The sequence below is a fragment of the Rhineura floridana genome, chromosome 11, assembly GCF_030035675.1.
Source record: "Rhineura floridana isolate rRhiFlo1 chromosome 11, rRhiFlo1.hap2, whole genome shotgun sequence".
NCBI lineage: Eukaryota > Metazoa > Chordata > Lepidosauria > Squamata > Rhineuridae > Rhineura > Rhineura floridana.
The window spans coordinates 58,103,736-58,116,077 of NC_084490.1; the positions used below are offsets into that span (position 1 = coordinate 58,103,736).

At 41.5% G+C, this 12,342-nt stretch overlaps 2 protein-coding genes across 3 annotated transcripts in view; one reads left to right on the plus strand and one right to left on the minus strand.

The window, feature by feature from the left end:
• MRC2 (mannose receptor C type 2) overlaps window positions 1-5,840 on the plus strand; it is an 83,342-nt gene extending 77,502 nt beyond the window's left edge. For both annotated transcript variants that reach the window (XM_061588627.1, XM_061588626.1), the window contains exons 29-30: window positions 181-207; window positions 2,757-5,840. In XM_061588627.1, coding sequence (XP_061444611.1) covers window positions 181-207; window positions 2,757-2,977 — 248 coding nt within the window. In that variant the 3' untranslated portion in view covers window positions 2,978-5,840. The remainder of the gene's footprint in view (window positions 1-180; window positions 208-2,756) is intronic.
• A 1,377-nt stretch (window positions 5,841-7,217) lies between these two features.
• Window positions 7,218-12,342, minus strand: part of MARCHF10 (membrane associated ring-CH-type finger 10) — a 78,050-nt gene continuing 72,925 nt past the window's right edge. The window contains exon 12 of the mRNA XM_061589969.1: window positions 7,218-7,924. Coding sequence (XP_061445953.1) covers window positions 7,896-7,924 — 29 coding nt within the window. The 3' untranslated portion in view covers window positions 7,218-7,895. The remainder of the gene's footprint in view (window positions 7,925-12,342) is intronic.

Consider the following 12,342-nt stretch of genomic DNA (forward strand, 5'->3'; position numbering starts at 1 on the left):
GAAAGGGAAGCATAGCCAATGAGAGTCCAAAGAATGCAACAGTAGAGGGTCACTATGGAATGGTGTGAGTAGTATTGAAGGGCAATGGATGAAACAGTACTGGGGGCAGGCAGCTAATGACTCTTTATTTCTCTCTCCCTCTCTCCTGCCTGCCCTGGTTGGGTTCTCTTTCCATGGCAGTGGAAGAAAGCCACTTCTCCAGATCAGGTATGCACCAAACTGGAAAGTGGGCACCTTGTCTCCTTGTAGGTCAGCTCAGTTTTGCTCCTTGACACTCCTTAAACATGAGCGTTTAAATAGATTTGACTCCCAATTTGTTAACCTGGTTGTAAAACCATAGCGTTGTGCCTTTTGCAGTATGAATGGGGTGAGAATTTGAAGCAGGAATGCTTGACCTGCTTGAATTGCAGTGACTGATCACAGTTGAGTTGGACAGCCTACCTCAAGTAGGCTGTCCTCAATTGTGCTTGCAGCACACCCTGCCCTCTGCTATCTTTCACCCTTACCTAAAGGGTGGGGGGAGGCCTAGGGGAAATGGGTATCCAGTAGTGGAGGACTGAAGGGTCCCAACAGGTGACCCCATTGGCAGCAAATGATGCTTTGTGTGTGCTTCCCACCCAGGGAATCATGGGGCTTGCAGTCCAGCACCAACCATCATTTTGTGTCTGAAAAGGACCTGTAGGGTACCATATGCTACTAAGGGGAGCCTGCCAGGGCATGTGAGCCAGCCAGCTTCTCTGAGGTTTGTAAGTATGCCTTTTGAGAAGTCACAACCTTTCTTGAGATTCTCAAGAACTTGAACAGAATGTTCACAAAACCTCAAGGGATTTGCAAAGGCAATTGGGTGATGATGATTCATACCTATTCTGTACATCCACAGTTATACTGTATATGTATAGAACTTGGTATCTTGAGCAGAATTTAGCCTTCTAAGAGACTTAGCTTACATTTAAACTGTGTCCCAAGTTTCTAGGTCATTTGGATGCAAAAATAAGCTTGACTCCAGATTGGTAAATTTTTAGATGCTGAGGGTGGGATTTATTCTATTTATTACATTTCTATCCCACCTGCCCTCCCTCCCAGAAGAGTGCAGGGTGGCAAGCAACCAAGCAGATGGTGGAATAAGCAGAATGTCAAGTAGTGAGTGGATAATACTTCTGTGCTTTGCATACTTTCATATTCCTCCCCTATGATTAGAGAAGTAGAATTCATTTTGCAAACTGAAGTTTAGCACCTGTTTATAATATACAGTGCTGTGAAAAAGTATTTGCCCCGTCTGATTTTCTGCATGGTTGCATATTTTTGGCACTGAATGTTATCGGATCTTGAACCAAACCTAGTATTAGGGAAAAGGGAACCTAAGTGAACAAATAACACAAAATTTTGATACTTATTTCATTTATTTATTAAAGAAAGTTAAGCAACACCCAGTGCCTCCGTGTGAAAAAGTAATTGCCCCCTTAGACTCAAAACCTGGTTACGTCAGCTTTAGCAGCAATGACTGCAACCAAATGCTTCCTGTAGTTCTTGATCAGTCTCTCACAGCGCTGTGGTGGAACTTCAGCCCACTCTTCCATGCAGAACTCAGTGACATTTGTGGGTTTTCGAGCATGAACTGTGCCTTTCAGATCCTGCCACAACATCTCAATGGAGTTTAGGTCTGGACTTTGACTAGGCCATTCCAAAACTTTAAATTTCTTGTTCATTGTCTTGCTGCATGACCCAGCCACGCTTCAGCTGAGATGGATGGCCTGACACTCTCCTGTAGAATTCTTCGATACAAAGCAGAATTCATGGTTCCTTCAATGATGGCAAGTCATCCAGGTCCTGATGCAGCAAAGCATCCCCAAACCATGACACTGCCACCACCATTCTTCAAGTGCAATGCAGTGTTTGCTTTTTGGCAGACATAATGGGGCCCATGTTGCCTTAAATAGTTCCATCTTTGCTCATCTGTCCATAGAACATGGTTTGCCCAAAAGCACCCAGATGATCGTCAAGAATTCTAGAACAATGGATGGAACCTCATACCAATGGTCAAGCATAGTGCCATGGCTTGGGGATGCTTTGCTGCATCAGGACCTGGATGACTTGCCATCATCGAAGGAACCATGAATCAGAGAATTCTACAGGAGAATGTCAGGCTATCCATCAGCTGAAGCTGCAGTGCAGCGCGGCTGGGTCATGCGGTCTAAGGGGGCAATTACTTTTTCACATGGGGGCATTGAGTGTTGCTTAACTTTCTTTAATAAATAAATATCAAAATTTTGTGTTATTTGTTCACTCAGGTTCCCTTTCCCTAATATTAGGTTTGGTTCAAGATCTGATAACATTCAGTGTCAAAAATAAGCAACCATGCAGAAAATTAGACGGGGCAAATACTTTTTCATGGCACTGTATTCATTAGAATTTGATTCTTTGGTGCAGAATGAGGCTATTTTTAGTACAAACACAGACTCATGTAAAAGTTGCCTCTGGCAGGGAAGTGTTAGGTGGGGTCTCTTCAGTGCAATGAGACTTGTGCCCTTTATTCAGTTCAGTGTATATCCTGCCCTTCCTCCTGAAGAAGCACATGGTGGCCAGGGCTTTGAAAGCTGAATGGCAAGAGTTTCCCCATTTCAGCACATCTGCTTAAAATTCCCCATCCTGCTAACCAGACTGGAACTAGTCCTGTCAGTTCTGAGCACAAAGGCTGTTCCTCAGTCTTCCACAAAAATTGGTCTTCTTTCCTCCTGACCCTTATCTCTTTTTTGCAGCTTTCCTAGAGAACACAAAGGCTCTTGCTGTGGTTATCCTCTCCTCCTTAGCACTGTGTGCACTGATAGCAGCTGCCATCTATCTGTACAAGCGTCGGTGTACCTCAGAGCGAGGGGCATTTGAGAGTGCCCGTTACAGCCGCACCAACTCTAACCCCAGTGAATCTGCTGAGAAGAACATTCTGGTGTCTGATATGGAGATGAATGAACAGCAAGAATAATGGTGGAACTGGCAAGCCGGGGTGGGGGTGGGGGGAGGGACATGAGCACCTGTCATACATGCTATCTCAACAGCAACCTCCTGAGGACAGCATAGGGTGATAGCACAATCACTGCAGTGGGGAGGGAAGATGGGACTGTGAACCACTAAGGAGATGTGGAGAAATACAAAAAAGGGTTTTCTTTGGGAACTCCAGTCCTATTTGTGTGTGACACCAAAATAAACTCAAACCTGGCCTTGTATGTCTGTCCTGCTCAGAGAGGAGCTATGGAAGAAAGTGGAAGGTGGTTCACTTGTTGGAGAAAACCCCCCTCATTCTAGATGTTTTACTGTCTAGTTACCAACACAGCATTCTCCACATTTCCTTAGAACCTGAAAGTGCAAGCATTACGGCCTCCTTTTTCTAACATTATAATTGGGAAGGACCTTGCAGGGTTTCCTCACCTATAACTTGGTAAGAACATGCCTTTCTTATATTGCATTACTTCTTGAAGCCATGTGGATAATTAAAGAGTGATAGGCCCTTGAATTCTAATTAATGTTGGTTCGACCTTCTATTCCTCCCATGCTGAGATACCCCAAGAATAAATTATTCCTCTGCCATGCCACTACCATAGCAACCGTTTTGCCGTTAAATTCTGTTGCCACAGAGTGCCTTTTTGGAAAAAAACTGCCACAAGCACTTGCACAGCTTCAAATGACCTCTCAGTGGCAGAAACACATAATAGGTGTGTGCTTGAGAGTGGGGAAGAAGTGAGGAATGCTGTTACTTGCCTCTGCCTCTTTTAATAACAAATATAGCTAGATATGCACTTCCTCACAAATCTCATAAGATCGGGGAAAGACGCCTCCAAACAACATCACTAACCTTCCCCTCTCTTAACAACCAGGGGTGGGAGAGAGGTTCACAAAATGGCCACAGCATTGTCGGGGATCATGTCATTTTCTACTGATATGAAACAAATAATATCCAATACAACTGCATTTTAATCCATCACAGGAACAGTGAGAATCAGCTGCCTGCATTGGAGGGAGGATTGCATTTTCCAGGAACAAAATGTTGTGGTTTGAGCATTTAAGAGACTCCATTGTATCTGCAACAGAAACACTGTCCTAAGTGGCATATATAAGAAATGTGAAACAAATGCACAAAACTGTTATTGAGAAAGGCCTTCAGAACATCTGCATTTCTGGAGTAGAAAACTAGCATGCTGGCACGTCCTTTAATTTTCATGTTGTTTTTTTGTTGCCTTGCTGGATAGGAGATATAAATAACTTTGTTATACTGAATCAAAGTTCATGTTGACAGTTACACCTACTTTTGAGGATATTTTGTGTCTGCGTAGATGTTAAGGCCAAAGGTTGTGCATGTTGTAGAATCTCCCTCCAACTCCCCCGCCCCACTTATTTTTAATCATTTGAAGAAATGACATAAGGCACTAAAATTTTCTTGCTTCCAGAACAGCATACAGTTCTGTTAGGCAACTTTGTATGGACACCAGATGCTAGGAGTTGGTGAGAGACATTAACCTTGGGTAATAACCCATTTGAAAAGGGGACTTTGTGACAAGCACTCTTTGTCCTTCGCTTCCAACTGAACAACTTCTGAGTGGCGACTGTGCTAAAGATGATAAGGGGAGGATAGCTATTTTCTGCTACTCAAATAATTATGGGAATTGAATAAGAAAAAAATCTGGTGATTTTCACTTAAGCTGGATATTAAGTGTTCATAAAAATGTTTACCTTTGCCTCTTTAACCTTTAGGTACCTAAAAACTGCCATACCAGTCTATGGTATGTGGAGTTTCTGAGATAATCTTTATGTCGTTCAGCTCCTTTGCTTTTCCCTTGATGACTGCTGCTTGTTTCCTGGGCATCTTTTTTGTTTAGAGAAAGATGTTCATGTATACTGATTTATGGCTAATGTTCAACAACTTTTCTGCTCAGGGGATCATTTTTCAGGGCCTAATTTGAATGATGACTTTGCCCTGGCCTCTTTTCCATACTTGGGCTCCACCATGAGATGTGTTAAATAAATAATGCCTTTGAGCATGTGCAGCGTGCCTTAATCTCTCTGGTGAGTAGCCACAGGCAGCCCTTGCTTGTTTGGGCGATGAGCTCCCATGCCAGGGGGCAATTTCTCAGCTTGAGTGCTGGGAACCTCTCATTTTACTGATGAAGCATGAATCCTTTTGCAACAGTATTTAACAGAGGATTCTAATGCAAACATGTTGTGACAATAGTGCAGGCATGCAAGCTGAACATCAATGTTTACTGGAATGGATATTCTATGAAATCAAAGGTTCTGGCCCAAGAATGATGGGTGTTTGGCGTGAGCACTTCTTCAACATTTTGACAGAGGAATTGTCATGGAAATATCTCCTGCCAAGAAGCTAAGCAGGCTGGTCAATATATATTCAGGAAAAGTGCAATAGCAGACCTGAAAGGAGGGAAGGTTGTGCAATCTCATCGTCTTCATCTTCTCAGCTGCACATGCTGCTGCTAGTCCCTCAGTCTCTCCCTCAGAAATGACAATGCTATAGTCGCCCCTCAGCAATGGCCTTGATCATTTTATTTCCCTCTTTTGCTTTAAAGTGAATCAAACACAACTGGACAATTACCAATGAGCTCCATGCAGGGAGGGAAGGGGTATATCCCAAAATAATGAAACTTTGTTGTTTATTTGTTTGGAGTTACTGGAAAAACGCTTCAGATTAAATGCATTTCCTGTCACCATTTTGAATAATGTGAAACGGTGCTGAAAAAGAAACTGGCAACTTTTAAAATGGGTTACTTTTGCTTTTTTTTTGTAAGCCTTCTAGAATCTTGGAATAAAGCTTCATTTCCCCATCAGTTTCAGCAAAACCAGAGTCTTCATCTTTTCCCATGGTTTTTAGTAATTGTAAGGAGCCAAAACAATGTTTGCTCCTTGATTACCACTTTGTTTTCTCAGAATTTACCATCATGGTACAAATCTGTTTTAATGAAAGCTAGGAAAATTTAACTGATTTAACTGATTCAGTGGCTATAGTTAGATTGCAAGAGGACCAGTCTTTTGAGATGGGCAAAGGGTGCAACAGAAGTGGTGTGAAAAACCAGTAACATTTCATTCTGGGTGTAGCCAAATTTTGCAACTCGCCTTGTCCCAAACCTGATGTGTTTAAGCAGCCTTTTATAGCAGGATACTACCTACTCCGCAACCTGCTCACATAGCCTTTAGGAGAGCAGTCAGGGAAGATAAATCTGGAGCGCTTAACTTTACAGCAACAGGTGAACTGGAACACTAGTGAGCTTCAACCAATGTATCAGCCGCTGAATTGTACCAATATGGGGAGAAACCTCAGGAATTAAACTGTAAAATCTCTGACGAGATGGGAGTGATAATATTAGCACCAAGGGGAAGAAGTTAAACTCTGCTCGTTCAAGGTAATACTTTTTACCAGTAAAGTCCTCCAGTGCTAAACCTCAATGGAATGAGCAAACATGTTCCTTAAAAAAGGTTTCTGTGCTTTTTACAAATGGTTTACAAACATGCTGTGTTTGGACTATATGGGACACACAATAAAGGGCTCTTGAGAACTGACTCCTACCGCGGGAATTCCATTCTGCCAGAGGCTTACTTGGGAAAGGGACTCCATCACTCTGAGGCAGGGGTGACTACTTCAAAAATGCCTTCACCACATGCAAATATTTTCTCCCCAACTTCTAATACTAGCTATACATATTTTCAAAAGCCATCGCTTGCTTTTCACATTCGACAGCAACAATTGCAGCACAATAATAAGTGCAAGTTTTTCAAATGTAGCCTGCTAGAATAACGAAAACAGGATACGAATCAACTGCAACCTACAGTCTCATGGCTTCTTTCTAGTGGGGGTTCTCAGTGTAATCTGTAGTTCTCTGAGCTACAGTGGCTGCTATAATTTTTCAAACATTAATCCAGCATTAGCAGTATGGTAGATGCTGTACAGAACAAAGGAATTGACATAGTCCCTGCCCAGAGGAACAGTAGTCTACATTAGATGCATTATGTAGCAGGGATGGGATGGGGGGGGAGGCAGGCATACATTGCCTTAGATGGCCTCTCTTTACCCAAGGTAAAAGGGTTTACACTAAGTATTGTGTCACAACAAGAATACCGTTGACCTGATCTTCACCTTTGTTATGTGCATCCCAAAAAAATAACAAGCTGTTCACTTACAGCATATTCATCTACTTTTTTAAAAAGCGGGAGGGGGTGGCTTAAGAGTGAACAATTATTTTTTATTAGGATTTTTGCCATTCAAAGGGAAGGCAATAATGTTATAAAGTTGACCATACAATAGTACATCAATACATTTACATTTGTGTGCTATGGAATGTCCTGTGATAAGGCTGTGCATACAACTCAGTTTTAATGTAGAAAACAATTTTTTTTTATCACCAAAGGACCCCTGACCCAAAAAAGTGCAAGTCTGTAAAATAGTGCAGAGTGGATTCTAGGGCAGGTGCTGCAAATGTAGATATCTAGTTTGCCATCTCAAATGGTTGCCAGAGATCAGTCAAAGCATGCACACATACCAAACCCTGACCACTGTTTTAAATTTTGATTGAGTAAATGGGGGCCAGGAAGTAGAAGTGATTAAAAAGTTTACACTCTGCAAGTTGCTGTTAATAACCCATGTTTCAAAAAGTTTGTCAGTCAATATTGCATGTTAAAATCAAAACAAAACACAAGAATTGAACCACACAAACAACCAAAACAACCCCAGACCCTTAGAAGGCATTTGATTTAAATGGATGACACTGAATATGAATGGTGTACATACTTATTGTGGCCTGGTGTTAAGAAAGAGAGTGAAAGTTGAAAGATGTGAAGAAGGGCTCTCTGTCAAATTACCAAAGAGAGTTCGCTTTCTTAGATCCTCCTTGAGAGTTCTCTTAGCCACTGTTGCCTGAATTGGCTGAATCTGCAAAGATGGGAGGAAATAAATCACTTCTTAGAACACCTTTCTGTATAAAAAAGCAATTGTCTTAAATGAATTCAATAAACTTACTCAAAAGAGCAATGGAGGCTCAAATGTTCACCATAAATCCAAATTTAATTACTTATCTCCAGAGGCTTGTTTTGACACATTTCACAGAAATCAAGAAGCCAGAAAGGCCAAAAAATAAGGCATTAAATGAGCCAAATTTAGTTAACTCCTACCTGCCATATGCTAGGGCTATCCCAAAGGATTTGTTAGGAAATACTAAGGCAGCTGAATATGTTTGGTTTTAAGACAGGAGTCAAACATATGAAAGGTTGCCTTGAGGCCTCTCATGCCTCATGTATCAGTCTCTCATGCCCACTGTAGACAGTGCAAGAACTAAAGCTGCAGGTCAAAAGGATTTAACTAGGATGTTAGGAAGAACATCCAAACTATGATTGTATGCTGACTTTGTGTTGTTTGCACACATCTGTTTAAGAACACACTGGACAATTAGGTTAGTTAAAGTGAACTTGATCCAATCAATAAGAAGAACTGGATAATTAGTATACTTCCAGATAGCTAATTGTGCTCCTATCCAGCAGTGGAGAATGAAGGCAGGCAGTTTGGCAGCAGGGTGGGACACTGTGATCTAAAGGATGCTTTCTGCAGTTTGCTGGTGAAAAGAGTGAATGGTGACCAATGAAAAAATGGAAATGGACAGCCTTCAAGTCAATCCCAACTTATGGTGACCCTATGAATAGGGTTTTCATGGTAAGCAGTATTCAGAGGGGGTTGACCATTGCCTCCCTCTGAGGCTAGTCCTCCCCAGCTGGCTAGGGCCTGCTCAGCTTGCCACAGCTGCACAAGCCAGCCCTTTCCTTGACCACAACTGCCAGCGGGGGGGCAACTGGGCTCCTTGGGACTATGCAGCTTGCCCACGGCTGCACAAGTGGCAGGGCACATAACCCCTAAGCCACTCACTGTGGGGGTGATCTTTAGCTGACCCTTTACATCTAGGAGACACGAGTGGAGATTTGAACTCAGACTCTGGACTCCCAGCCAGGCTCCTCCTCCCCACTGTGCAATGAGATACCTTCAAATTATATTTTGCTATGGTTCAATGAAGAGAAACATTGTTCCTCTAACAATGCAATGCTAACCATGTCTTCTCCGAAGTAAATCCTACTGAATTAAGTGGGGCTTACTCCCAGGTATGTTGGGTTAGGATTGCAGCCTAAAGCACATATATTTTCCAAGGTCTTTCAGTTGTATTTATTGACAGTGTAATCTTGTGCAACCATATATTTAGCTGACAAGCCAATGTAATGGGAAAATATATACAGACAGAGATGGCATTAATTCATCAAATAAAGAAGCCAACAGAATGTGCAGTGCCAATTTGGAGCACAGCCTCAGATCCTATTTAACTGCAAGGCTCAGTTTTCAAATGTGACATCACAAAGGAGGATGCTCATCTTGGCATATGCAAGGTGTACTTCACCTTACCACCAATTAGCCACGTAACTCACTTGGGAATCTGCAATTAGAAGCTGAAATCAGGATATGACTTATCTGCAAACAAGCCTTGACTCCTTTTTAAAAACTAGGCACTGGATTTGTATGACTATCCTGATAAATAGATCTTTGTATTATTTTTCTCTTGTTACATGTTGTGTAAAACCACATCTTACTACAGGTAATGAAAGGTGGGTGGTACCTGGGTATGAGAAGATATTATCTCATACCCAGGAATGTGCAACTGACCAAGAATAAACTGGAGCCTGAATGACTGGATTTTGGTCCCTTCCCAATTTCTTGCATGTTAAGACTATGCTTTCTGCACACAGGAAGCTGACCTTGAAGTCGTCACCCTTAGTCCAAGTTGTGTGGAGAAAGGCTGTGGTTAGGCAATGGGGGAGGGGGGGGAAGCAAACTATACATGTATCCTACTAGTGCTGCCCTCTTAACTCAATTGAATTTCCGTAAGAAGAATCCTGCTGAATCAGACCAGTCTGGTGCAGCATCCTGCTCAACCAGATGCCTATGAGAAGCCTACAAGCAGGCTTATCTGTAATTAATCTGAAACCCATGAGTTGGGGCATATGTGGTGCTTTCTGGCCCTTTGGGTTGAGCTATGGGGGGTCGGGGGATGGAAGAGATTTTTGTATCCACTTGGGGGTTAGTTTTTAAATATTTTTGCTTTGGCTTTGTTGTTGAGCTTTATGCTCATTTATGCTTTGATGTATATATTTTTTCCTTAATGTAGTGATTATACTTTTTATTATGTGTTGTCCTATTGCATTTGGACTATTTGTGTGAACCTCTTTGAGGACATGTATATTTGTTGAAAATGCAGTATATAAATAAATTTAATAATAATAATAATTACTGGGACACAGTTGACAACGCTAAAGAGCTGTTTGCCATATCTCTGTAGCTTAGCTAAAGCTAAATGTCTTCATTTAAATGTCACTATTATCTAGGCAGCTCAAAAAAGGTAACGATGTTAGTGTGTTGCAGCAAAAACCAGTCTTTTGGCACCTTCAAGACTTATAATAGCATAAGCTTTCATGAACTAGAGCCCTCCTCCATATAGAGGGGAATTACAAGCAGTAGAGCATCAGAGTCCTTGTGTGGTATACCTGTTCTCGCCCTAATATAACACAACTAATCATAGCAGCAAGCCGCTGAACAGTGACACAAGCACAAGGATGAGACCCTGCAACAAACCCAGATGCCCTCACCCATTCAGGAATCACAAGTTCTAATAATATCAGCCATATCATCGGGATCATTCACCTGCTCATTCCCCATGATGATATATGCTACAGTCTCTATGCAAAAGAATAAGCAAAATAAAAGTGGCAGCATTCATAAACAAATGAAAAGCTTTCAAACTCTCAAGACACTCTGCTGCTGCACTGAAAGTTGCCATTCTTCAACAAATGAACTTCAAATTTAAATTCCAGTGTGAAATTGCTGTATAAGAACTTATAGAAGAAAGTTTTTGTTTTGAGCGTGAACCAAGACAATGATTTCCCCCCCACTACAGGAGTTACTTAAGAAAGCAAAGATAAATTAACAACAATAATAAAAAGATTTATTAGTCGCTTGACAACCAAAGGTCCCCAAGCGACTTACGCAATGTTAAAAAAAAAACAAATAAAACATCATAAAACGTAACAATATATAGCAAAACAATAACAATAGCATCCCCATGCAGCCACAGGAAGGTTTGGCAGTGTATTAAAACAAAACATCATATCAATCTATCAAATGCCTGGAAGAAAAGGTTTGTCTTTACCTGGCACTGAAAACATGACAATGAAGGCACCAGGTGGACCTCACTGGAGAGCATATTCCATAGATGGCCAGCCACAACTGAAAAGGCCCTCTCCCTTGTCACCACCCACCAAGCGTCCCTCAGAGGGAGGACATGGAGAAGGGCCTCAGAGGAAGATCTAAGGGTTCAGGAAAGTTCATAATGGGAGAGGCGTTCCAAAAGATATTGGGGTCCTGAGCCGCAAAGAACTTTATAGGTCAAAACCAGCACTTTGAATTGGGCTCGAAAGCATACTGGCAGGCAGTGCAGTTAGAACGAGATAGGTGTTATATGCTCTGTTCACCTTGAACCTGTCAATAATCGGGCAACTGCATTCTGCACTAACTGAAGCTTCCAAATTCTTTTCAAAGGCAGCCCTACATAAAGTGCATTGCAATAATCCAACCTTGAGATTACCAGAGCATAGATTACTGCAGCCAGGTTATCCCTGTTCAATTAGGGTCACAGTTGGGCCACCAGCCTGAGCTGAGGGAAGGCACTCCGTGTCATTGAGGCCAATCATTGTAAATTGTCATTATAGTATCTGTTTATTTAAGCTTTATATAGACATATCACAGTATCCCTCTTATATCTCATAGCTTTTGCCCCACTGTTAACATTTCGTTTACCTGCTGACTCAGGATAAGTCTTCATGCTCTAGTCCTAGCAAGTTTATGTTACAATAAACCAGCTAGGCTATAATCAGAAACATACTTACTAGGAAGTAAGCCCATTGAACTAAGAGGGAATTTTTTTGAGTAAACATGGATAGGATTGACCAACAATTCCGGATGGAAGGATGTGTCAGTTTCGATTCTCTCGGTTACTCATTTTTCCAATCTTAAATCCAATTCTCCACAACTCTGCAGCAACATGCCATTAAAAAAATCCCTCATGAAAATTCTTCAGCATTTTAATGCAAATTTATCCCAATGAACACATCTTTGCCTTTGGTTTTGACTAATGTACGCATTTTTGCATGTTATTTTAACAAATACATTGATTTTTATACCATTTCCCCCCTAATATATGCATTTTTGTAAATTTTGTTTGGCTGGAGAAATGCATTGCAAAATTTGATAAGTGCAAATTT